Consider the following 27,445-nt stretch of genomic DNA (forward strand, 5'->3'; position numbering starts at 1 on the left):
TTCTACTTTTAGTACATTTTTATTCAAATCTCAAAAGTTTACAAACATTGTATTGTGTTGTCAAACATGATACATGAGTTTATTGTTCATCTTATATGGTATATCATTTAATATTGTGTTTCTTTCTGTAAGCTACTGGACAATCAATTTCCTTGAGGGAGTCATCCCAAAAGGATCAATAAAGCCTAATATAATCTAATCTAATGATTCAAAAAATAATAAACAAATATTACTATTTGGTTAAATCAACTTATGATAATGTAATCAAAATCAATGTTTCACCTTATCTGATACATTTCTTTTTTCATTAATTAAAAATATAAAAAAAAATCAGATAAAAGACATTGAACATTATAGTGTAGCCTTATAGGTTATAATGGGTTAGATTTGTTATAGTACAGTGTTCGTGGCTTAATGAATTTCTCCTTAGATGACAGTGAAAAGTAAGATATGAATACAGTTCTCTCAGACCACACATAGTAGAGATTCTAATTCAGGAAACAACATTAGTTGTTTTGGTCGTTTGATTATTTTATTACCAAACAAAGGTCCTAGTCTGTTTGATTGACAGGTGAGAGGATCAGGGGGGCAGTGTTGTCACCTTTATGTTCAAGGGGACCTGGGTTGAGGAGTGGACAGAGAGGCTCACTGAAGGTGCAGCCAGTAGCAGAGTAGAGATGAACCCTGGCCTCCACATCATAGAAGGAGACCAGACCCTCATCATAATCAACAAACACCCCCACCTTCTGGAGCTCAGCTCGCAGAGGGAGAGGGACAGAAGGGTTATCTCTAAATATCAACCAATCCTTGTAGTAGAAAAGAGTCCAGTAACCGTTCTCAGGGATCAACGGTATCTGACCTTTTCTGGCGATGGACTCTCTGGCCACTCCTACAAACCATATAGTCTTGTCTTTAACCTGGACCTCAAAGTAAAATCTCCCTGAGGAGAAGCTCTGCCTCGTGAGAACACATGTCAATTGTGTAAATCTCTTAGGGTTGTCTCGGAGTCTCTTCTTCATCTTTACACCTCCATAATGTACTAGTTTCCCATCCACAGACAGGGTAAGCCAGGGATGAGCTGTATCAGGATCCAGAGTCACATCTACTTCATACTGCTGGACCCTCTTCAGTTCAGCATCAAGCAGCTTCTTCATCTCCATGTTCAGTGTCCCCTCCAGCTGATCCAGGGATCTCCTCAAGGTCCCTGCGTATGACGGAGGACGGACCTCCACCGTGGTCCAGTCCCTGGTGGGTGGAGGATCCTTCAGGGATCTGAAGGCCTGGAGGAAGTGGAGGTGGTCTTTAGTGTGTGAGAGCTGCTTCACCTCTGAGCTTCTATTGGTCAGATCTTTTATTTCCTGCTCCAGCCCTTTTATGAGGTCTTCAGCTTGTTTCTCTGTGGATTTCAGTTTCTCTTTAACCATTTGGTTGAGATCATCCTGGCACTTTTCAATGCGGCGCATCAGAGCAGTGAGGACCTGCACACCATCAGCTATCTCTCTGTCTGCGTCTGCTTTGCTGCGTTTAACTGTGTCTTTAATCTCCTGAATATTTTTTTGTCTCTCCTGGATCAACTGCTTAACTTCAGCCTCTATCTTCCCCAGCTGGGCCGTCTTCTCTTCATATTCCTCCTTCAGAGGTATAACAGGATGTGACTTGTGGTCCGTCTCTGTGCACAACAGACACACACACACCTGTTCAGTCTTGCAGAAGAGCTCCAGAAGTCGGTCGTGTTTCTTACACATCCTGTCGTCCAGACGGTCCATAGGCTCGACCAGCCGATGTTTCTTCAGGCCTGCGACTCTATGGTGTGGCTCCAGGTGGGTTTGGCAGTAAGAGGTAAGACACATTAGGCAGGACTTCACGGCCTTCAGCTGGGTCCCATTACAGACGTCACAGGGAACTTCTGCTGGTTCAACACAAGGCTGCTCTTTTACTCGTAGGGACGTTCCAAACCGATCAACCATCTCTGAAAAGAGGACATTGACCCGTAAATCAGGTCTTGTGTTGAAAAGCTTGTTGCAAACGGGACATTTGTACTTGACTTGTTCATCCCAGAACTTAGTAATACAGGTTCTGCAGAAGTTGTGTCCACATGGTGTGGAAACTGGGCTGCTGAACACATCCAGACAGATGGAACATGAAAAGTTCTCTTCAGACCAGGAAGTGTTAGCAGAGGCCATTCCTAGACACAGATGACAAGGTTTATGTATTGAGCAACCCATTATTATAGTGTTTTTAACACTATAAAAAAGTGTTTTTAACTTCTCAAAATTGTGCTTCTTTACTCACCTTGATGTTGTTTCAGTCCGTCAGCGTATTTCAAAATGCATTTTATTTTTCTCCTGACCGGGAGAACTGCTTTCACGTCGGGTGCTTTGGTTGATCTGAACCTTAAGTTTCGTTTACTCTACCTGACGTCCTCTCCCCTCCTCTCCTAACCCCTGGCTCCTCCCCTAACCCCTGGCTCCGCCCACACGATACATGGCTGCACTGCATTCATGCACTTTGCTAACTTCCTAAACAAGTTCTTCAACCGGTTTGACACCCAGGACTACACCGCCTCCTGTGGAGGCGCTGGTAGAACCCCAGCACCCACCCTTCACTCAGGAGGGTGTACAGCCACAGCTGGCCAGGTGCAAAATTGGCAAGGCCCCGGGGCCGAATGGCATCCCGGCAAGGGTGCTAAAGCTCTGTGCCACGGAGCTCTGCCCAGTCTTCCACTCCGTCTTGTTGGATTCATACAGAACAGCTAAAGGTCCCGACCTATGGAGGACCTCAACCATTGCACCAATACCCCCAAAACCCCGCCAGTCAGAGCCCAACCACCTCCGTCCGGTTACACTCACGCCCATCATAACGAAGTGCATGGAGAAGATAATGCTTCACCTCATCCTGTCAACCGTCGGACCACAGCTGGACCCTCACCAGTTTGCATACAGGCCGAAACGTGGGACGGAGGACGCAGTGGCGTGCCTCCTCCACCCCCTCCTCCACCATCTCCAGACACCAAACCACTTAGCATCAGTCCTGTGGGTCGACACCACCTCTGCATTCAACACAATCCAGCGGCACCAGGTCATCGAGACGCTCAAACATCTGGACATTATTCCACTCCACACTCACTGGATATACAATTTCCTCGGCAACAGACCGCATGCAGTGAAAGTAGGTACAGCAACATCATCAACCCTCATCACCAACACCGGAGCACCTCAGGGCTGCGTCCTCAGTCCATTTCTGTGTACCCTCCACACAAATGACTGCAGCAGCCCAGCCCCCATCACCACGTACTATAAAGATGCAGACGACACAGCCATAATAGGTCTACTCAGTGACAACAATTCCACCACAGCATACCAACAGTCAACCACACAGTTTTCACAGAGGTGCACAGACAACTATCTCCAGTTAAACAATGACAAAACAAAGGAAAAGGTCATACACACAGCCAAGACACCTCCCACATTCAATCACACATTCATCAGAGGACAACCAGTTGAACTAGTCAACAGTTTCAAATACCTAGGGCTCACCATAGATGACAAACTCAACTCCAACCAACATGTCATTAACCCTATCCACGGCTTTATGTCATACGCAAACTGAAATCACTGTCTGTGGCCCCCCACCTCCTCTTACTCCTCTACAAAAGCATCATCCAACCCATCCTAGTGTACTGTTCCCCCTGCTGCTTCACCCTGCTCACTGTCACCAGCAAAAACAGACTCCTCAAAACCCCACACATAGCATCCAAGATAATCACCCCCCCACCCCTAGCCTGTCAGAGGCAAATGAGCTCGCTGTAGCACCCCTGGCTCGTGCAATAGTCAGCGTCCCTGACCATTCCCTTAGCCCATTCTTCAAATTACTCCCATCTGGCCGCAGATATAGGGTAATGAACCGGAGAAAAGCCCAATAAAAAAAAAGTGAACAAAAACATGTAGATTTTTCATCACTGTATATGGTTCATGTCATGATTATTTCTGTCTACTTGTTGTTCTGTGGAATTGTGGGAAGAGGGTTTATCTGTTGTATATGTGGGGAAATAATTTATTTGATATCTGTGTGCTACAGTGTTGCTACACTGTGTTCTGTCTCTTCAAATGTATACTGCCCTGAGACCAACTTGACTTGACTGTGTGAGAACAATTATCCCCTTGGGGACAATAAAGAACCTAACTTACTAAATGACTACCTGTGTTGGCCTCTTCAAATGCGTTGATGCGTGTTCTTCTTTCTGGAGTTAAAAGAGAGCGGGTGCAAAACAAGCCACGTCCTGCTAACCGGTCCAACACCCCCATCTAGCGGCCGCTTGGCGCCACTGGTCCTCACTCTCTCAACACCTGTCTGCATTCTGCAATCGCCGTTCCCTACTTCAGCCAGGGTCTCCAATCAGCCGGCGCCAGTTCTTCTTTTACTATCCCCTACTGTCAGTATCGGTCCTACCAGCGTTAAACTAATTCCAGTCCGTTTTCCCTGTCCTCCAGTAACCCTTTTCCCTCTTCTGTAGTTCTCCGTCCGTCACCCTGTTTACCCGTTGCCGAATCCTCGCCTGCATGACTACACGCCTACCGCCGAGCCCCTGCCTGCCTGACTGGCCGTCTGTTACTGAACTCGCCTGCCTGACCACCGCTTGCCTAGCCCCGGCTCGTTACCCCTTGTTCCAATAAACACCATTTCCTTTCCAACCCGTCAGCCTCCCTGTCAAGCGTTTGGGTCCTCTCGTCCTGTCCCCATAACAACAAAAAGAGACAGCGGGTAAAAGTTAGCAGCAGGTTGGATATTCGCCGGATATTCAGTTTTGCAATCGGATCAATCGGCTTAATCAACAAAATTGCACTATATTACGGGTTTAGTATGTTGAGGACAGTATAGGACAGCGTACTGACAAAAAACCACACCGAAATTAGTTGTTGCTATCGATATCTGTGCAAGAACAGCGCTGTAATTACGGTCCGGCTGCAATCTGTTTTAGGGACCGTCCACAAATTACACCCCACGGACTGGTGACATAGACGTTACCATGGAATTGTTTCAGGAAAGAAATCACCAATAATCAATAAAAACACATATTCTCATTCCGATTGCTGTAGTACTTGCCAGTAGGGGGTCTTTTATTTACTACAGGTCATTATTTGTTGACATTTTGCATTATAGCGAATGAGGATGCAATTAATAGTTTCCAATATTCACCAAAAATCAATAGAAATACATTTTCTCATTCTGTTTGCTGTAGTACTTGCCAATGGTGGGCTTTTACTTACTACGGGTCAGTATTTGTTCATATTTTACATAATAGTGAAACAGGATGCAATTAATAGTTTTAAATATTCACCAAAAATCAATAAAACTACATTTTTTCATTCTGATTGCTGTAGTACTTGCCAATGGTTGGCTTTTACTTACTACGGGTCATTATTTGTTGACATTTTGCATTATAGCGAATGAGGATGGCATTAATAGTTTCAAATATTCACCAAAAATCAATGGAAATACATTTTCGCATTCTGATTGCTGTAGTACTTGCCGATGGTTGGCTTTTACTTACTACGGGTCATTATTTGTTGAAATTTTGCATTATAGCGAATGAGGATGCAATTAATAGTTTCAAATATTCACCAAAAATCAATGGAAATACGTTTTCGCATTCTGATTGCTGTAGTACTTGCCAATGGTTGTCTTTTACTTACTACGGGTCATTATTTGTTGAAATTTTGCATTATAGCGAATGAGGATGTAATTAATAGTTTCAAATATTCACCAAAAATCAATAAAACTACATTTTTTCATTCTGATTGCTGTAGTACTTGCCAATGGTTGGCTTTTACTTTGACTTTATTTGAAACTATTAATTACCTCCTCATTCGCTATAATGCAAAATTTCAACAAATAATGACCCGTAGTAAGTAAAAGCCAACCATTGGCAAGTACTACAGCAATCAGAATGAAAAAAAATAGTTTTATTGATTTTTGGTGAATATTTGAAACTATTAATTGCATCCTCATTCGCTATAATGCAAAATCTCAACAAATAATGACCCGTAGTAAGTAAAAGCCAACCATTGGCAAGTACTACAGCAATCAGAATGAAAAAAATTACTTTTATTGATTTTTGGTGAATATTTTAGCTATTAATTTCATCCTGTTCCACTATTATGCAAAATATCAACAAATAATGACCCGTAGTAAGTAAAAGCCCACCATTGGCAAGTACTAAATAAACTAGGAACTTTGGCTTTGACTCCCTTAAGAACATGAACCACGACATGGAGGAGAAAGGGATTGTTTGCGGCGAATGTCTCCCGCTTGAGCCCCGCTGAGGGACCACCGCCGGAGGCGGAGGTGCCTAAGCGCTGCCCGGCAAAGATCCCTTTCTCCACCTTGTCGTGGTTCATGATCTTGACTTGAGGGAGTCGAAGCCAAAGTTCTTTCCCCCCAATTCATTCTCAACCTTGGCTGAGATAACCCCCAATACGAGTCTCGTTGTAGAAATACCAGAGACGAGAGTCCGACGTGTTATGCGCCATCACACCAACAGCCGAACGGTTATCCAAATAACAAGGAAGTGTACAACACTTGCGTTACAGTCCTGGAGCTCTATATCTAAATAATATCATATAATACATAGATATCTATATCATATAATATATTGTGTGCGCCTCCAGACGATATTATGAATCACAAACGACTTTGTCGGGTTCTGCGACGTCTCTAGTTCTTCCACTTTCACATCAACCTGAAGTCGACTGAACCGCGCGCTGCCTGCTGCCAGCTGCCCGCTGCAGGGCGATGGTGCCTCGCGGCAACCGGCGGCATGTCGCAGTTCATGTACTTCAGCGAGTCAAACCAAAGTTCCTTTCCCCCAATTCCTTCTCAAACATGGCTCAGATAACCCCCACGACAGTCTCGTTGTGGAAATACAAGACACGTCAAAGAACCGACAAGAAACACTTGCGTTACAGTGTGTGTATTCACACACACACATGTGGCGCTCGCACGGTCGAGTCTCATTGGCGGGCCAACGTCTCTGGGCGGGCCAGGCAGAGTAAGGGGAGGAGCCGAGATTCCTCATGACGTCATGAGCACAGACATTCCAAATCAGCGCGCTTGAGCCTCCGTTTTTTCAAAGGCGAGCAGAACAGCTAGTGCTCGTTTTACACCAAACGCAAGTTTTAGCCACTGGGGGACCATAGGCAGGCTAGGGGAACTCATATTTATGTTAGAAAACCTCACAAAGTGAGATTTTCATGTCATGGGACCTTTAATAAATGTTACACACCCTCCACCAGCCCCTTCACCTTCACTCCTGTCTCTTCTTATACCTACATATCCATAAATAACTCAATCTAACACTGGTTTCAAAAACGTTTCTTGAATGCATATTACTTGTGGTTTTCCTTTCATTTCTCTTAAAAAATATTTAACCTCCCGGCCATTTGCCACCCAGCTCCTAGCATTCCACTGTAGGGTTCTCACCATGGTTATGATGTCTTCTCACCGGCTCCTGACTACTCTGTGTATTTATCTCGCCTACCAAAGCCTCCCATTTTAACCCTTCCATCCCCAAATAACCCTTGGCTGCCTTAGCTATCGTCTGTATGCTCGTTGTCTTTGATGTGGAGTCTCTAGTGGAGTTCATCACTGCTGCCACAAACATCCCCACCTGCTTCTTATCTCCCCACACTTTGTTCCATCGTGCTGCTCTCCCATCGACTCCCTCGTCACTTCCCTTCCACCCCCCAGGCTGCTACCATTCCCTGACTCTTAGCACCGTGCCTCTGTTGTTTCACCACCTTCACTGCTTCTGCATAAGTCACTTTGTCCAACACTTTCACCTTCTGAACTGCAACTTCCTCTTTCATTATTTCACAGCCTCCAAAAGTGACGACATGTTCACCCCCACAACTACAACACTTTAACTTTGTCCCCTCACACTTCCCATACTCATGATCCCCTGAGCGTTTCACACACCTCCTCTTTTCCTTACAGATTTTAGCGATGTGCCCAAATCTTTGACACTGAAAGCACCTCATTGTGGTGTGACCACGCCCTAAACGGCTGGTTTAACCTGTGAGCACTGATTACTCAATGAGCAACAGGTGTGTCCCTCACCAAGCCCCAGAGTCCAATCAGACTCAGCAGGTGAGGCTGCTTCAACCAGCCGTCCTCCACACACACTCCCACGCTGACATGTACTGAACAATATTTGACTAAACAAATCTAAATATGCTTACCGTTGCAGTTTGAACACGCATCATTTTAATGCGTAACAATGATAAACACAATCCTGGATGAGCTAGAGAGGAGAGGAGAGATAGGAGAGAGGAGGAAGAGAAGAGAGAGGAAGGAGAGAGGAGAAACTAAGAGGAGAGGATGGAGAGGAGAGCTGACAAGACAAAGTCAAGATACTCACACACATTGGGGGAATCTTTACGTATAGTCACTGTGAGCTTTGTATCGGTGTGTTACACTTGTTGGGTTGTTGTAAGGTGGACATTAAAACTAATTTACTGGCTCATCAGCTACAAACGTGTGCAGTTATTATGGGATTTTAATCTTTCCTTGAATCCCATCATGTGTAAAAGGGTTTTTATGCAACGTAGTTGTTTTTGTTTTATCCCAATGATAAAGTACCTATTCTATTGAATACACTTTTTACTGAGATTGTACCTAATCCTCTGAGAATGTACCTATTCCACTGAATACATATTGTACTGAGAATGTACCTATTCAACTGAATACATATTGTACTGAGAATGTATCTATTCCACTGAATACATATTGTAGCCTACCAAGGATGCACCCATTCTACTGAAAATGTACAGATTCCACTGAGTACATACTGAGAATGTACCTATTTCACTGAGTACATACCGAAAATGTACCTATTCCACTGAATACATATTATACTGAGTTTGTACCTATTCCACTGGATACATACTGAGAATGTAGCTACTCCACTGAATACATATTGTACTGATAGTGTCTCTATTCTACTGAATACATATTGTACTGATAATGTACCTACTCCACTGAATACATATTGTTCTGATAATGTATATATTCTACTGAATACATTTTGTACTGATAATGTGCCTTTTCCACTGAACATATATTGTACTGAGAATGTACCTATTCCACTGAATACATACTGAGAATGTACCTTTTCTACTGAATACATATTGTACTGAAAATGTACCTATTCCACTGAATACATTTTGTACTGAGAATGTACCTATTCCACTGAATACATATTGTACTGAGGATGTAACTATTCCACAGAAGAGGTCCTCATTCTACTTTTAGTAACTTTTTATTCAAATCTCAAAAGTTTACAAACATTGCATTGTGTTGTCAAACATGATTAAAAGAATGAACAAATATTACTATTTGGTGAAATCAACTAATGATAATGTTATTAAAATCAAGTTTTCACCTTATCTAATACATTTATTTTGTCATTAATTAAAAATATAAAAAAAACATAAGATAAAAGACATTGAAAATTAGTCTTATAGGTTATAATGGGTTATTTTTTTTATAGTACAGTGTTAATGGCTTAATGAATTACTTATTGTTAAATGACAGTGAAAAGTAAGATATGAATACAGTTCTCTTAGATCTCATACAATAGAGATTCTAATTCAGGAAACAACATTAGTTGTTTTGGTCGTTTGATTATTTTATTACCAATCAAAGGTCCTAGTCTGTTTGATTGACAGGTGAGATGATGAGGGGGGCAGAGTTTTTACCTCCATAATCACGGGGACCTGGGTAGAGGATTGGATAGAGAGGCTCACTGAAGGTGCAGCCAGTAGCAGAGTAGAGATGAACCCTGGCTTCCACATCATAGAAGGAGACCAGACCCTCATCATAATCAACAAACACCCCCACCTTCTGGAGCCCAGCTCTCCGAGGGAGACCAACAGAAGGTTCATCTTTAAATATCAAAACATCCTTGTAGCAGAGAAGAGTCCAGCAACCGTTCTCAGGGGTCCACCTGTTCAGAACTTTTCTGTTGACGGACTCTCTGACCACTCCTAACCACCAATAAATCTTGTCTTTAACCTGGACCTCAAAGTAAAATCTCCCTGAGGAGAAGCTCTGCCTCGTGAGTACACATGGACGCTTTGTAAATCTCTTAGGGTTGTCTGGGAGTCTCTTCTTAATCTGTACACCTCCATAATGTACTCGTTTCCCATCCACGGACAGGATAAACCAGGGATGAGCTGTATCAGGATCCAGAGTCACATCTACTTCATACTGCTGGACCCTCTTCAGTTCAGCATCACGCAGCTTCTCCATCTCCATGTTCAGTGTCTCCTCCAGCTGATCCAGGGATCTCCTCAAGGTCCCTACGTATGATGGAGGACGGACCTCCACCGTGGTCCAGTCCCTGGTGGGTGGAGGATCCTTCAGGGATCTGAAGGCCTGGAGGAAGTGGAGGTGGTCTTTAGTCTGTGAGAGCTGCTTCACCTCTGAGCTTCTATTGGTCAGATCTTCTATTTCCTGCTCCAGCTCTTTGATGAGGTCTTCAGCTTGTTTCTCTGTGGATTTCAGTTTCTCTTTCACCATTTGGTTGAGATCATCCTGGCACTTTTCAATGCGGCGCATCAGAGCAGTGAGGACCTGCACACCATCAGCTATCTCTCTGTCTGCGTCTGCTTTGCTGCGTTTAACTGTGTCTTTAATCTCCTGAATATTCTTTTGTCTCGCCAGGATCAACTGCTTAACTTCAGCCTCTATCTTCCCCAGCTGGGCCGTCTTCACATCATATTCCTCCTGTAGAGGTATAACAGGATGGGACTTGTGGTCCGTCTCTGTGCACAACAGACACACACAGACCTGTTCAGTCTGGCAGAAGAGCTCCAGAAGTCGGTCGTGTTTCTTACACATCCTGTCGTCCAGACGGTCCATAGGCTTGACCAGCCAATGTTTCTTCAGGCCTGCGACTCTCTGATGTGGCTCCAGGTGGGTTTGGCAGTAAGAGGTAAGACACATTAGGCAGGACTTCACGGCCTTCAGCTGGGTCCCAGTACAGACGTCACAGGGAACTTCTGCTGGTTCAACACAAGGCTGCTCTTTTACTCGTACCAACGTTCCAAACCGATCAACCATCTCTGAAATTAGGATATTGACCCGTAAATCAGGTCTTGTGTTGAAAAGCTCATTGCAAACGGGACATTTGTACCTGACTTGTTCATCCCAGAACTTGGTAATACAGGTTCTGCAGAAGTTGTGTCCACATGGTGTGGAAACTGGGCTGCTGAACACATCCAGACAGATGGAACATGAAAAGTTCTCTTCAGGCCAGGAGGGGTTAGCAGAGGCCATTCCTAGACACAGACGACAAGGTTTATGTATTGAGCAAACCCATTATTATGTTTTTAATTCCATAACGGCAGTGTTTTTAACTTCTCTCAAAGTTGTTCTTCTTTACTCACCTTGATGTTGTTTCTGTCCGTCAGCGTGTTTCAAAATGCGTTTTATTTTTCTCCTGACCGAGAGAACTGCTTCCACGTCGGGTGCTTTGGTTGATCTGAACCTTAAGTTTCGCTTCCTCTACCTGACGTCCTCTCTCCTCCTCTCCTAACCCCTGGCTCCTCCCCTAACCCCTGGCTCCGCCCACACGACACATGGCTGCACTGCGTTCATGCACTGCTAACTCCCTGAACAGGTTCTTCAACCGGTTTGACACCCAGGACTACGCCGCCTCCTGTGAAGGCGCTGGTAGAACCCCAGCACCCACCCTTCACTCAGGAGGGTGTCCAGCCACAGCTGGCCAGGTGCATAATTGGCAAGGCCCCGGGGCCGGATGGCATCCCGGCCAGACTGCTAAAGCTCTGTGCCACGGAGCTCTGCCCAGTCTTCCACTCCGTCTTCTGGGATTCATACAGAACAGCTAAAGTTTCCGACCTATGGAAGACCTCAACCATTGCACCAATACCCCCAAAACCCCGCCAGTCAGAGCCCAACCACCTCCGTCCAGTTGCACTCACGCCCATCATAACGAAGTGCATGGAGAAGATAATGCTTCACCTCATCCTGTCAACCGTCGGACCACAGCTGGACCCTCACCAGTTTGCATACAGGCTGAAACGTGGGACGGAGGACGCAGTGGCGTGCCTCCTCCACTCCCTCCTCCACCCTCTCCAGACACCAAACCACTTTGCATCAGTCCTGTGCCTCGACACCACCTCTGCATTCAACACAATCCAGCGGCACCAGGTCATCGAGACGCTCAAACATCTGGACATTATTCCACTCCACCTCCACTGGATATACAACTTCCTCAGCAACAGACCGCATGCAGTGAAAGTAGGTACAGCAACATCATCAACCCTCATCACCAACACCGGAGCACCTCAGGGCTGCGTCCTCAGTCCATTTCTGTGTACCCTCTACACAAATGACTGCAGCAGCCCAGCCCCCATCACCACGTACTATAAAGATGCAGACGACACGGCCATAATAGGTCTACTCAGTGACAACAATTCCACCACAGCATACCAACAGTCAACCACACAGTTTTCACAGTGGTGCACAGACAACTATCTCCAGTTAAACGATGACAAAACAAAGGAAAAGTTCATACACACAGCCAAGACACCTCCTACATTCAATCGCACATTCATCAGAGGACAACCAGTTGAACTAGTCAACAGTTTCAAATACCTAGGGCTCACCATAGATGACAAACTCGACTCCAACCAACATGTCATTAACCCTATCCACGGCTTTATGTCATACGCAAACTGAGATCGCTGTCTGTGGCCCCCCACCTCCTCTTACTCCTCTACAAAAGCATCATCCAACCCATCCTAGTGTACTGTTCCCCCTGCTGCTTCACCCTGCTCACTGTCACCAGCAAAAACAGACTCCTCAAAACCCCACACATAGCATCCAAGATAATCACCCTCCCCCACCCCCAGGCTTCTCCAATGCCTTCTTCGCCATCTTATCGGCTTTCTCATTTCCCTTCACCCCTACATGAGCTGGAACCCATAAAAAATGTATTTGCCTCCCCTGCTGAACGATTCTCGTAATTGACTGTAGAACTTCATATAACAACCCTTGGCGACTACTTGAGTAAAACGACCTCATACTTGCCAAAACTGATGCTGAATCTGTACAGATCACAATTTTTTCCACTGTACTTGATTCCACCCATTTTAAAGCGACCGGCACTCCCAACATCTCCACTGTATACACGCTTAAATTATCCGATGTTCTTCTATTAAACTCTATTCTTTTTGATGGAACAGCTACTCCAAACCCTGTCTCTCCTGTTTCAGGTTGTTTGGCACCATCTGTAAAAACATGAACATACTCACTGTACTCTATAAGAAGATGAATATTAAAAACACTAGCCAGATGACAAACTCGACTCCAACCAACATGTCATTAACCCTATCCACGGCTTTATGTCATACGCAAACTGAGATCACTGTCTGTGGCCCCCCACCTCCTCTTACTCCTCTACAAAAGCATCATCCCACCCATCCTAGTGTACTGTTCCCCCTGCTGCTTCACCCTGCTCACTGTCACCAGCAAAAACAGACTCCTCAAAACTCCACACATAGCATCCAAGATAACCACCCTCCCCCCCCCAGCCTGTCAGAGGCAAATGAGCTCGCTGTAGCACCCCTGGCACGTGCAATAGTCAGCGTCCCTGACCATTCCCTTAGCCAATTCTTCAAATTACCCCCATCTGGCCGCAGATATAGAGTAATGAACTGGAGAAAAGCCCAAAAAAAAAAAGTTTAGTCCCCTCAGCTATCACAGCAGTGAACAAAAATATGTAGATTTTTCGTCACTGTATATGGTTCATGTCATGTTTATTTCTGTCTACATGTTTTTCTGTGGAATTTGTGGGAAGAGGGTTTATCTGTTGTATATGTGGGGAAATAATTTATTTGATATCTGTGTGCTACAGTGTTGCTACACTGTGTTCTGTCTCTTCAAATGTATGCTGCCCTGAAACCAACTTGACTTGACTGTGTGAGAACAATTATCCCCTTGGGGACAATAAAGAACCGGTCCTACTAAATGACTACCTGAGTTGGCCTCTTCAAATGCGTTGATGTGTGTTGTTCTTCTTCTTCTTCTTGGGGTTTTACGGCGGTTGGTATTGTGGTAGAAATTAACCTTACATTCTATGTTAAACTATGATTATTATTAGGCCTACATATCATATAGATACTTTAATAGTGGAAAAGAGCTGATCACCTTTAGCCTAGATGTTATGTGCCATGTGGTACCAGTGAGTAGGTCCAGTCCATTCCCACCTGATGTGCCATGTGACACCAGTGAGTGGGTCCAGTCTATTCCCATCTGATGTATTCTCTGAAGACAATGCTTACATTCACACGTGTGCATCATCTCTGTTTGTATAAGGATAATATATGTTCTAAGGTGACATTGGGATCCAGAAGACATGAGAATATGCTGACATCCACACAGTATGACCCTGATGGGAAATTCTATATTTGATGAAAGTCCAACTTTGTATTGTGTAAGAATTGGGGATATAAGGAGCTGTCCGGGATTCAATCAGTAGTGTGTATTCGAGGATACCATTCGGCTTTGTAGTCTCTCGTTTGCAGGTGGCAATAAACTCTCCATCTATACTTGACCAGAGGGGTGTTCCACGAACGGAGGTTTAACAAACACTAAGTTAACGCTGAACTCTAGGTTGATTGACCCTGTGCCGACCAACCCAGAGTTTTCGGTTCCACAGCAGCGGTTATGCATTAGTTCAATCAACTCGGGGTTGGTTAACACAGGGTTGTGCGCGTCCACGCCAAACTTAAAAAGACGTGATGTATGGATCATGGAAACCCTGATCGATATGGCGAAACAGGCCGCTTATTTCAATGAAATGGAACTCCGGGTTCTCCTGGAGAGCTATGACGAGGAGAAGGACATTATCACAAGAAAAGGGAACGCTAAAACCTCTGGAACCCGGAGAACCAAAGCCTGGCAGCGGATCGCTGACCGCGTAAATGCGTTAGTTACACGTCAAAAGCATGATCCTTAATATTTGAGCCATGAATATATAAATATCCCAGTTAAGCATTCTTAAAGATCCTACCACATAACCCCTTTCTTCTAAAAAAATATGTACTCCGATGGCTTCCAAGCGGTCAGAGGATCAAGTATAAAAATGAAGTATAAAAAACATAGGCCTACAAACTGGTAAGCTTTTCCCACCATCGTATTGGTATAAATTTAAATAAGCCATTTTTTTAAGCCAATCGTGAAAAGGCCGACAGTCGGCAGACTGGATCTGGCCCTCAAATGGTCTTGACCCCGGTGGAGGAGCTGTTAATAAACATAAATTCAGGGCGCCCTGGCATGGAGGGGGTACCCGGAGGTACCTAGGCCTACCACCTCAGAGAGTCATGGGCCATACCCCACACTGGTTGAATGTAGGTTTTTGTGTTTTCTCGATTTTTTTTGCCTTCGAAGTAACACATGCAAACCGTGTGCTTGCCACAGCGCATACTATTCCAAATGTTTCTTTTTTTGGTAACTGGGTAGACAACCTAAAAGTGACAATTCATCAACTTCACAGATCAAGATGGATCAGTGCTTGTAATGAAGCCGCCGGCTACGATCGAACATTCTCCAGTGGATGCAAGTCCGTTAGGACTATTTTATACTTTATGTTGTAAATGCCTCTCGGCATAGTAGGCTACTCAGACAATAGCCTATTGCTCTTTGTATGATAGGAGGCCGATACAAATCTTGGATGGGTCATCTGAAACGACTGTGATGTGCTCAGCATCTCCAGGATTATAGCCTAGATAAAACTACCATTTGAAAAAAACGGAGGGCTACGCAAATAGTCTGGAGTGAACTGAGGCCAGGTCCTCGATTGGTAGTGTTGGCTATGTAAGGCTATTTAAATATATTAAAGATTTGCGCGAGAATCTATATCTCTCCACTCCAGCAAAAAGTCATCCAATAGCCTATGCCAAGATGTCGAGCCGTGGTCTTATCAATCGCTCCCGGTGGATTGCACGTATAATTTGCGCTCTGATATCAGCAGTTCTCTCATCAAAAGGGCATGCCATTGTGAACCCATGAAATCTGCGGTGAACGCCGGTTGAAATACCCAAAACCGGGTTATGTTTCAAACTTAACCTGCGCAAAACCTGGTCCGACCAGGTTTGATTCAGAGCATATGTTGCTATAGCAACTAACATACCGTGATCCTTTTGGAACGGAAAACCTAGGGTTACCGAAAACCCTGGGTTAACTTACCCGGTTATGTGATAAAACCGGCTTTGTGGAACACCCCACTGGACTCCCCGATTCCTCTTTGCTTATAGCTAGTTGAAGTGAATTAGATAAGTTGTTATTATTAATGCTACAACAGTATCCACAACTTGGTGCATTACCGCCCTCTTCTGGTCCAGTTAATGAATCAAAACAAAAATATCCAAACACTCATTCACACCTTCTTTCTACTCTATATCCTATCATATAACCCTGTTTCTCTCAAAAAGCCAAACAATACTTTTATACAATTCCTCTTCATTAATCTTAAAATATTTTCCAAAGTATACTCCTGCATACCCAATTCTCTCAGTTGATTTTTCATACTTTCCCTCTCCATCCCATAACCACTACAGTTCATTAAAACATGTTCCACTGTCTCCTCTACCTGGCACCCCTCACATAATCCAGTGGGGTGTTTTCCTATCAATTTCATTGTTTTATTTAGTGCACTGTGCCCCAACCTTAACCTTATCAAAATGTGTTCATCCTTCCTCTGACCACTATACCTTATTTTAACATTAACACTTTTTTGAATATTATATAAATATCTCCCTTTCTCCTCACTGTCCCATTTGTCTTGCCACATTTTGTTAACTTTTTCCCATATCAACTTCTGCCTTACTTAAACTGATATTCATTTCTACTTTTTCCTTCTCCAATGCCTTCTTCACCATCTTATCGGCTTTCTCATTTCCCTTCACCCCTACATGAGCTGGAACCCATAAAAAATGTATTTGCCTCCCCTGCTGAACGATTCTCGTAATTGACTGTAGAACTTCATATAACAAACCTTGGCGACTACTTGAGTAAAACGACCTCATACTTGCCAAAACTGATGCTGAATCTGTACAGATCACAATTTTTTCCTCTGTACTTGATTCCACCCATTTTAAAGCGACAGCACCCCCAACATCTCCACTGTGTACACGCTTAAATTATCCGATGTTCTTCTATTAAACTCTATTCTTTCTGATGGAACAGCTGCTCCAAGCCCTGTCACTCCTGTCTCAGGTTGTTTGGCACCATCTGTAAAAACATGAACATACTCACTGTACTCTACAAGAAGATGAATATTAAAAACACTAGCCAGGTCTATCTGTTCTCTCTCTCTCTCTCCTTTATATCCAACACACACCAGTCCACCTCTGGCCACACCATCCTCCATGGCGGCATTATTGGATATACCACTGTTGGACTAAGCTTCAATTCACCCACGCCAAACTCTTTCCCTATATCATTCCCCACCCGACCAAAAGGATTCCTCTCACACTTCCCCTAAAACCCAGCACTCTTTCAACACTCCTTTTGTGGGCTGAGACTCACTGTGCCCCCGCAGATTAGCCCAATAGTTTCCCATCAATTGTTTCCTTCTCAACTCCAGTGGCATGTCCCCCATGTCTACCTGCAGAGCAGGCACTGGTGATGGTTTAAAGCCCCGCTGCATACCCCCAATGCCTTGGCCTGAATCACGTCCACTGGTGATGGTTTAAAGCCCCACTGCATACCCTTATTGCCTTGGCCTGAATCACGTCCAGCTTTCTCAAGAGAGACACTGTGGCTGAGCCATACTCTATACACCCATCATCAAACACAGATCTAATCAAAGCTACATATATGGTCTTTAAAGCTGAACTGCTCGCTCCCCAATCCCTACCAGTCAAACATCTCATCACATTTATTACCTCAATTTCATCCCATCCTCAATTCTTTTCCTGGCGAAAAATACAGTTTGAGTTTCCTCTACTGAAAATCTGCACCCCCAGTCAAATCCCCACTCTGTCACCCCATCAATTGCAGACTGGACTTTACTAATAATATGCATCACATTTCTTCCCCTTTTCCACAAAGCCCATCGTCTGCAAACAGTGAACTTCCTATATCCTCTGGTACCTTTGAAAAAACATAATTTATCATGATTATAAACAATAAAGGACTAATTACACTTCCTTGGGGAGAGCCATTCCCCACCATATACTTATTTGACATTTCAGACCCTATCCGGACTTGTATTTTATCTGTCAAACAAAAAATTCTTTATCCAGTTAAAAACCCTTCCACCTACCCCCATCTTTTACAACTTAATTAACAAACCTTCCTTCCACATCATGTCATATGCTTTTTCGATATCAAAAAACACTACCACCACTGACTCTTTGTTTGCCTGTGCTTTCCGTGTCTCATTTTCAAGCCTTACCACTGCATCCATTGTATGTCTCCCTTTTCTGAAACCACTTTGACAACTTGTCAACAACCCTTTCTTCTCAAGCTCACACGTTAACCTTTCAGTCACCAATCTCTCCATTATTTTACATATGTTAGACGTTAACGCTATTGGCCTATAACTAGAAGGTTTACCTGGATCTTTCCCTGGTTTCCTAATCTGAATCACCACCGCTTCCTTCCATACACTTGGTGACTTTCCCTCCACCCATACTCTATTATATAGTTCTAACAATTTTACCATTCCTCTTTCTCCTAGATGTTTTAACATTACATAGCTCACCTGATCCCCCCCTGGAGCTGAGGGCTTTGCTTTTTTAATTGCTCTCACAAGCTCTGCCATTGTAACTCCATCATCTATTTCCTCCCTAGTATCTACTCTCCTAACTAGCACATCAGGATAATTACTCAAAGTAACTTCTCTTCTCCTTCTCCTTCCACTGTCAACTGATCAACACTATGCACCTCAGCAAAAGATTTGGCCATCAAATCAGTCTTATCTTTATCACATATTGCAGTTTGCTCCTCTAATGTAATCACTGGGTACTCCCACTCTCTTCTATCTCCTCCCATCTTCCTCATCATTCCCCACACTTCTCCTACCGGTGTAGTTCTTCCTATCTTACCACTAAACTGTCTCCAGCTTACCCTCTGTGTTCTCTTTGTAACTCTCTCTACCAGGGCCTGTGCCCTCTGATACTCCAGACTTTGTATTATGCTCTCTCTTAACTTTCTTAAATGCTTTGTTTCGGGCTTTAACTGCCTTGGAACACTCCTCTTTCCACCAAGGAACTAACTTCCTATTCCTTCTATTTTTACTTCTTGGAATGGATTTACTTGCTGCAGCAACAATTGCTGATGTAACACTGTTATTTACTGTATCTATATCTCCACTAGTATCAACTGAAACCATTACTTCTTCACTTACCAACTTAAATGTACCCCATTCTGCTTTACTATACACCCATTTCTGAATTCCACTTCCAACATTCACTTCTCCTCCCAGTTACTGATCCCTGCCAAACTTACTGACACCAACGTCAGATCTAACACTGACTCATTACTTGTTCTTATATCCATCCTTGTCCCCCTCCCATCATTCAAACAAACAAGATTCTTGTCCTCCATTAACTCTTCAATCACTTTTCCATTCGTGTCTGTGTGATTCCCTCCCCACATTGTGTTATGAGCATTGAAGTCTGCACACCATATTATCGTGTGTCTTTCTATACCTTTAATCCTAACTATTTTATCATTCTCTAACCTTTGACATGGATTATAGTAATTAACAACAACAAGCTCCTCCCCCCTCCCATACCTCCACCACTCTACACTCTTGTTCCGTTCCTATTTCTAATACCCTGTATGATATACCTCGCTTAATAAATGTTACACACCCTCCACCAGCCCCTTCACCTTCACTCCTGTCTCTTCTTATACCTACATATCCATAAATAACTAAATCTAACACTGGTTTCAAAAACGTTTCTTGAATGCATATTACTTGTGGTTTTCCTTTCATTTCTCCTAAAACATATTTAACCTCCCATTTGCCACCCAGCTCCTAGCATTCCACTGTAGGGTTCTCACCATGGTTATGATGTCTTCTCACCGGCTCCTGACTACTCTGTGTATTTATCTCGGCTACCAAAGCCTCCCATTTTAACCCTTCCATCCCCAAATAACCTTTGGCTGCCTTAGCCATCGTCTGTATGCTCGTTGTCTTTGATGTGGAGTCTCTAGTGGAGTTTATCACTGCTGCCACAAACATCCCCACCTGCTTCTTATCTCCCCACACTTTGTTCCATCGTGCTGCTCTCCCATCGACTCCCTCGTCACTTCCCTTCCGCCCCCCAGGCTGCTACCATCCCCTGACTCTTAGCACCTTGCCTCTGTTTTACCGCCTTCACTGCTCCTGCATAGGTCCCTTTGTCCAACACTTTCACCTTCTGAACTGCAACTTCCTCTTTCATTATTTCACAGCCTCCAAAAGTGACGACATGTTCACCCCCACAACTACAACACTTTAACTCTGCCCCCTCACACTTCCCATACTCATGATCCCCTGAGCATTTCACACACCTCCTCTTTTCCATACAGATTTTAGCGATGTGCCCAAATCTTTGACACTGAAAGCACCTCATTGTGGTGTGACCACGCCCTAAACGGCTGGTTTAACCTGTGAGCACTGATTACTCAATGAGCAACAGGTGTGTCCCTCACCAAGCCCCAGAGTCCAATCAGACTCAGCAGGTGAGGCTGCTTCAACCAGCCGTCCTCCACACACACTCCCACGCTGACATGTACTGAACAATATTTGACTAAACAAATCTAAGTATGCTTACCGTTGCAGTTTGAACACACATCATTCTGATGCGTAACAATGATAAACACAATCCTGGATGAGCTAGAAAGGAGAGGAGAAATAGGAGAGAGGAGGAAGAGAAGAGAGAGGAAGGAGAGAGGAGAAACTAAGAGGAGAAGATGGAGAGGAGAGCTGACAAGACAAAGTCACGGTGCTCACACACATTGGGGGAATCTTTACGTATAGTCACTGTGAGCTTTGTATCGGTGTGTTACACTTGTTGGGTTGTTGTAAGGTGGACATTAAAAGTCATTTACTGGCTCATCAGCTACAAACGTGTGCAGTTATTATGTAAGGGATAATGTATAGAACGTCGGTCATTATCGAGAAAATAAGCACCGACAGGGAGAACAGGGCACCGACGCGCAGCGGAGGTGTCTTGCTTCGCCATGAAGGGGCTTATTTTACGATAACGACCGGCAAAGTTCTATACATTATCCCGCTTATTACACGGCTACTTCCCAAAACGAAACAATTTATTTACAATGTATTTGTTACCAGCATTCATAGTGTTGATCAGCAGAGAAATAGTCCGCCCAAGACGTTGACGTCGTCGCATAGCAACCGACAGCGCTTGGGTTGATACATATCCCCCTTGTTACATTGACAAGTTACCGGACTACGTGCGGAGTGATACCAAAGGCAAAAAGTCCTTTTGTTTACCTTGACAGCGGTCATTATTCATCCGTTGCCAATGAATTATGTAAGGAATAATCACCGAGAGGCCGGGCAATAAACAGTTTGATATGCCCGGCTCGTGGACGGCTTACCGGTAACCTTCCGCGAGCCGGGCATATCAAACTGTTTATTGCCCTGCCTTGAGGTGATTATTCTGTTTATTCTACTTCGCGCCGACCAACATAATAAAACAATTCAAATACTTTAATAATTACCCTTTTTCTTATTCGTATTGCATGCTTATCAAATGTATACTCTGTTTAAGTTCATCTCCCTCGAAAAGTAGTTCCCTTTAGAACTACGGTGAATAACGTTAGCTCAGCTGTAGGTAACTCGTTTCTATAGCAACCCACACAAGGCTGGATCTGATCACTAGTTTAATAACGTAGTTGCTACATTCGTATCAAGTCATCTTTAATGACGATCGATCAAACAAGCATTCCTTGGTTTATTTTTACTATGGACCTCATGTTGGAAATGTATGTGATAGAAAACGATACAAGCGGCGTATTGATCTACTGTGCTCAGTCAGCAGCAAGTAGAACCGACAAGTCAGCGGGCAATATGCCGGATTAATGCACCCCTCCAGGCCAATCAGAATCGAGCATTCTTAAATGAAGTAGAATAATTAAGCAATAGATCACGCCAGGCTGTGGTATGTGCTCATTATACCACTGTTAAGGGAAGTTGTCCGGCCCCGACGCGCAGCGGAGGGCCGGCGACCCCCTTCACAGTGGTATAATGAGCACATGCCACTGACTGAAGTGATCTATTGCTTTTATACAACGGTTACTGTTATGGCGAAACGAAAGTCATAGACACACTACATTTAAAAAGAAACCAAGAAAGTCAAAGTAGCCGTTTTATTAAAGAATACAAAAAAGTAGTCCCTCCTGGCTGCCGCTATGCATCGACGGTCGCTATGCAACACACTTTAGCGTCCCTCCGAGGGAAGGCTCCGATAGAGCGGTTCACCGGCAATTTATCCTATTGAGCAGTTCACTCGCCGTGTGCCTAAGCTTTCGTTAGTCTCTCCATCGCCTTGCTCACTCCCGGAGTAACAACATTTACACCCTCTCCATCATCCAACATATGTTTTACTTTGTAACTGTTTCTACTTACAGGCGCGGAGTGATATGCAAACGTTCACAAAATGATCGGGCGTCATAGCAGTTATGTATACGCTCATTATACAACAGTTGGGAACCAATCAGATCGCTGGATTTAGGTCCCCCGTTGTATGAGGGATTTTAATCTTTCCTTGAATCCCATCATGTGTAAAAGGGTTTCTTATGCAACGTAGTTGTTTTTGTTTTATCCCAATGATAAAGTACCTATTCTATTGAATACACATTTTACTGAGATTGTACCTAATCCTCTGAGAATGTACCTATTCCACTGAATACATATTGTACGGAGAATGTACCTATTCAACTGAATACATATTGTACCAAGGATGTACCCATTCTACTGAAAATGTACCTATTCCACTGAGTACATACTGAGAATGTACTTATTCCACTGAGCACATACTGAGAATGTACCTAATCCACTGAATACATATTGTACTGAGTTTGTACCTATTCCACTGAATACATACTGAGAATGTACCTACTCCACTGAATACATATTGTAATGATAATGTACCTATTCCAAGGAATACATATTGTTCTGATAATGTATCTATTCTACTGAACACATTTTGTACTGATAATGTACCTATTCCACTGAATATATATTGTACTGAGAATGTACCTATTCCACTGAATACATACTGAGAATATACATTTTCTACTGAATACATATTGTACTGAGAATGTACCTATTCCACTGAATACATACTGAGAATGTACCTTTTCTAATGAATACATATTGTACTGAGAATGTACCTATTCCACTGAATACATATTGTACTGAGAATGTACCTATTCCACTGAATACATATTGTACTGAGAATGTACGTATTCCACTGAATACATATTGTATTGAGAATGTACCTATTCCACTGAATACATATTGCACTGAGAATGAAACTATTCCACAGAAGATGTCCCCATTCTACTTTTAGTACATTTTTATTCAAATCTCAAAAGTTTACAAACATTGTACTGTGTTGTCAAACATGATTCAAATAATAAAGTAATATTACTATTTGCTTAAATCAACTAATGATAATGTTATCAAAATCAATGTTTCATCTTATCTAATACATTTCCTTTTTCATTAATTGAAAATATTAAACATTCAGATAAAAGTCATTGATCATTATAGTGTAGTCTTATAGGTTATAATGGGTTATATATTTTTATAGAACAGTGTTAATGGCTTAATGAATTAGTTATTATAGTTATAGTTATTATTAGTTATATAGTAATTGCTTTGATTATTTTATCACCAAACAGAGGTCCTAGTCTGTTTGATTGACAGGTGAGATGATGAGGGGGGCAGAGTTGTTATTACCATGACCAACAGGGAGACTTGGGCTGAGGAGTGGATAGAGAGGCTCACTGAAGGTGCAGCCAGTAGCAGAGTAGAGATGAACCCTGGCTTCCACATCATAGAAGGAGACCAGACCCTCATCATAATCAACAAACACCCCCACCTTCTGGAGCCCAGCTCTCAGAGGGAGACGGACATCAGGGTTATCACCAAATACCAACATATCATTGATGTAGTGAAGAGTCCAGTAACCCGTCTCAGGGGTCCACCTGGGCCAACGATTTCTGTCGATGGACTCTCTGACCACTCCTAAAGACCATAGAGTCTTGTCTTTAACCTGGACCTCAAAGTAAAATCTCCCTGAGGAGAAGCTCTGTCTCGTGAGAACACCTCCCCACAGTGTAAATCTCTTAGGGTTGTCTGGGAGTCTGTTCCTCACACCTCTATCATGTACTTGTTTCCCATCCTCAGACAGGATGAGCCTTCGATGAGCTGTATCAGGATCCAGAGTCACATCTACTTCATACTGCTGGACCCTCTTCAGTTCATCATCAGGCAGCTTCTTCTTCTCCATGTTCAGTGTCTCCTCCAGCTGATCCAGGGATCTCCTCAAGGTCCCTACGTATGACGGAGGACGGACCTCCACCGTGGTCCAGTCCCTGGTGGGTGGAGGATCCTTCAGGGATCTGAAGGTCTGGAGGAAGTGGAGGTGGTCTTAAGTGTGTGAGAGCTGCTTCACCTCTGAGCTTCTATTGGTCAGATCTTCTATTTCCTGCTCCAGCTCTTTGATGAGGTCTTCAGCTTGTTTCTCTGTGGATTTCAGTTTCTCTTTCACCATTTGGTTGAGATCATCCTGGCACTTTTCAATGCGGCGCATCAGAGCAGTGAGGACCAGCACACCATCAGCTATCTCTCTGTCTGCGTCTGCTTTGCTGCGTTCAACTGTGTCTTTAATCTCCTGAATATTCTTTTGTCTCTCCTGGATCAACTGCTTAACTTCAGCCTCTTTCTTCCCCAGCTGGGCCGTCTTCACTTCATATTCCTCCTTTAGAGGTATAACAGGATGTGACTTGTGGTCCGTCTCTGTGCATAACTGACACACACACACCTGTTCAGTCTTGCAGAAGAGCTCCAGAAGTCGGTCGTGTTTCTTACACATCCTGTCGTCCAGACGGTCCATAGGCTCGACCAGCCGATGTTTCTTCAGGCCTGCGACTCTATGGTGTGGCTCCAGGTGGGTTTGGCAGTAAGAGGTAAAACACATTAGGCAGGACTTCACAGCCTTCTGCTGGGTCCCAGTACAGACGTCACAGGGAACTTCTGCTGGTTCAACACAAGGCTGCTCTTTTACTCGTAGGGACGTTCCAAACCGATCAACCATCTCTGAAATTAGGATATTGACCGGTAAATCAGGTCTTGTGTTGAAAAGCTCGTTGCAAACGGGACATTTGTACTTGACTTGTTCATCCCAGAACTTAGTAATACAGGCTCTGCAGAAGTTGTGTCCACATGGTGTGGAAACTGGGCTGCTGAACACATCCAGACAGATGGAACATGAAAAGTTCACTTCAGGCCAGGAGGTGTTAGCAGAGGCCATTCCTAGAAACAGATGACAAGGTTTATGTATTGAGCAATACCATTATTGTTGTCATTCCATTACGGGAAGAGAGGTTTAAACTTCCCTCAAAGTTGTCCTTCTTTACTGACCTTGATGCTGTTTCTGTCCATCAGCGTGTTTCAAAATGCGTTTTATTTTTCTACTGAACGAGCGCACTGTCCCAGGTCGGTTGCTTCGGTTGATTCTGAACCTTCAGTTTCGTTTCGTCAACATGACGTCCTCTCCCCTCCTCCCCTAACCCCTGGCTCCTCCCCTAACCCCTGGCTCCTCCCCTAACCCTTGGCTCCTCCCCTAACCCTTGGCTCCTCCCCTAACCCTTGGCTCCGCGCCCACGACACTTGGCTGCAATGCATTCATGCGCTGCGTTGGCCTCTTCAAATGTGTTGATGTGTGTTCTCTTCTTTCTCTTCTTTCTGGAGTTAAGTGACCCGGGTTTCCGGGGCTTTCCCGAATACTTTCTATCCAACCCCGATACAATTTTCAAAAAACACAGACAAACCCAGCAAAAAGCTGTTTATTGGCGCTACGCTGCTGTAGGAACTCTCCCCGATGTGCACACGCACAATCACATGAAAGAAGGAGTTAATGAATAACTAATAGTCTCGTCCAAAGTAACATTCTAACAGTTAACGAGGTTTAAACCCCGGATTAAGTTTCTTTTTTCCCGCTAATGATTGATCAGGTGTCGCGTCACTCATCAGTCAGCTGTCAATCACCTTGTCACTCACATGACCACGAGGACACCAGCTCAGCCAATCAGACTCCCTCTCCCGGACACAGAAACAATAACAAAATGTACCAATGGCGTCACCATCAAATAATATAACAACGCCGTATAAAAAGTCATAAATGCAGGCTACCTCATGATATGTATCGCATTATGGGGCATAATTATCTTTGTGTCATGTTGTGTGTCAGTCTGTAACCTGAAGCATATGGGGTTAGAACAGAGAAGGCATACCCATCCTTGTTCTGAATCTTCTTCTGCTGGACCGAATACGTCTTGAAAGGTAACCAGTGAAAGCTGAGGAGGAGTCGGGGTCCAGACCGGGACCGGGACCGGGTCCTGGGAGGGGAGCAGCGCTTATTATTATGGGATGTGAGGAGATGAAAGCCCAGCACATGACAGACTGAAGGCCTGAGACAGAGATGCAGACGGACGAGGAGGAGGAGGAAGAGGAGGAGGGGGAGGGGGAGGAAGAGGAAGAGGAAGAGGAAGAGGAGACGCCCGCCGGCTTCGTCAGGAACTCGGTGCTGGAGGAGAACCACCTCATGAGCAACCTCCGCCAGCAGGGGCTGAAGCAGCCCGCCGTGCCGGAGCGCTAGCCCCCCGCGGCGGCGTCGGAGCCGGGGGCCGCCAGGAGGTCCTGGATCCCCTGGATGAAGAAGAAGGAGGCGGGCGGGCCGCCGGACAAGGCCCCGCCCCGGGTCGACGGGGGGCCGCTGTTCCACGGGGCGGAGCTCACCATGTCCCAGAAGGCGGGCCAGCCGCTGCACATCCGCGTGACGCCGGACCCCCGGAACAGCACGGCCACCCTGGAGATCAGCGGCCCGCGGGCCGAGGACTTCTACTCCACCACCACCGTCATCCCCACGCCGGGCCTGCAGAGACCCCGCATCACCATCGTGCCGCGGCCCCCCTCCGGCCTCCCGGGGCCCGGGGCCGCCGGGGGCCTGAGCGGCAAGTCCCCGGTCACCATAACGACCGTCTCCAGGGCCTCGTCCCCGGACCGGAGCCCCGGGGCCCGCTCCCCGGTCTCCGTCCTCTCCGTCTGCAGGAAGTCCAACATCACCACCACCGAGGACAACCGGATCCACATCCACCTGGGCCCCGC

At 44.7% G+C, this 27,445-nt stretch overlaps 1 protein-coding gene and 1 pseudogene across 1 annotated transcript; both read right to left on the bottom strand.

Moving 5' to 3' along the window:
- Positions 1-25,677, bottom strand: LOC115534281 (E3 ubiquitin-protein ligase TRIM39-like; annotated as a pseudogene).
- Positions 552-11,578, bottom strand: LOC115534832 (uncharacterized). Its single transcript, XM_030346114.1, has 4 exons — positions 11,448-11,578; positions 9,709-11,339; positions 2,293-2,410; positions 552-2,185 (listed from the first exon to the last, which is right to left on the bottom strand). The coding sequence occupies exons 2-4, from the start codon at positions 11,335-11,337 to the stop codon at positions 552-554; spliced, it is 3,381 nt and encodes a 1,126-aa protein (XP_030201974.1). The 5' UTR covers positions 11,338-11,339; positions 11,448-11,578.
- Positions 25,678-27,445: the final 1,768 nt, after the last annotated feature.

This window comes from Gadus morhua, chromosome 21, assembly GCF_902167405.1.
Source record: "Gadus morhua chromosome 21, gadMor3.0, whole genome shotgun sequence".
Taxonomy (NCBI): Eukaryota; Metazoa; Chordata; class Actinopteri; order Gadiformes; family Gadidae; genus Gadus; species Gadus morhua.

What these genes read in the sequence shown, in the direction of transcription:
- LOC115534832 (XM_030346114.1), bottom strand. Translation starts at nt 11,337, where the DNA reads ATGGCCTCTGCTAACCCCTCCTGGCCTGAAGAGAACTTTTCATGTTCC. An exon ending in CACCTGTCAATCAAACAGAC is followed by an intron (nt 2,411 to 9,708) that starts TAGGACCTTTGA and finishes GACGTCAGGTAG; the next exon opens with AGTAAACGAAACTTAAGGTT. An exon ending in CGGACTGAAACAACATCAAG is followed by an intron (nt 2,186 to 2,292) that starts GTGAGTAAAGAA and finishes ATCTGTGTCTAG; the next exon opens with GAATGGCCTCTGCTAACACT.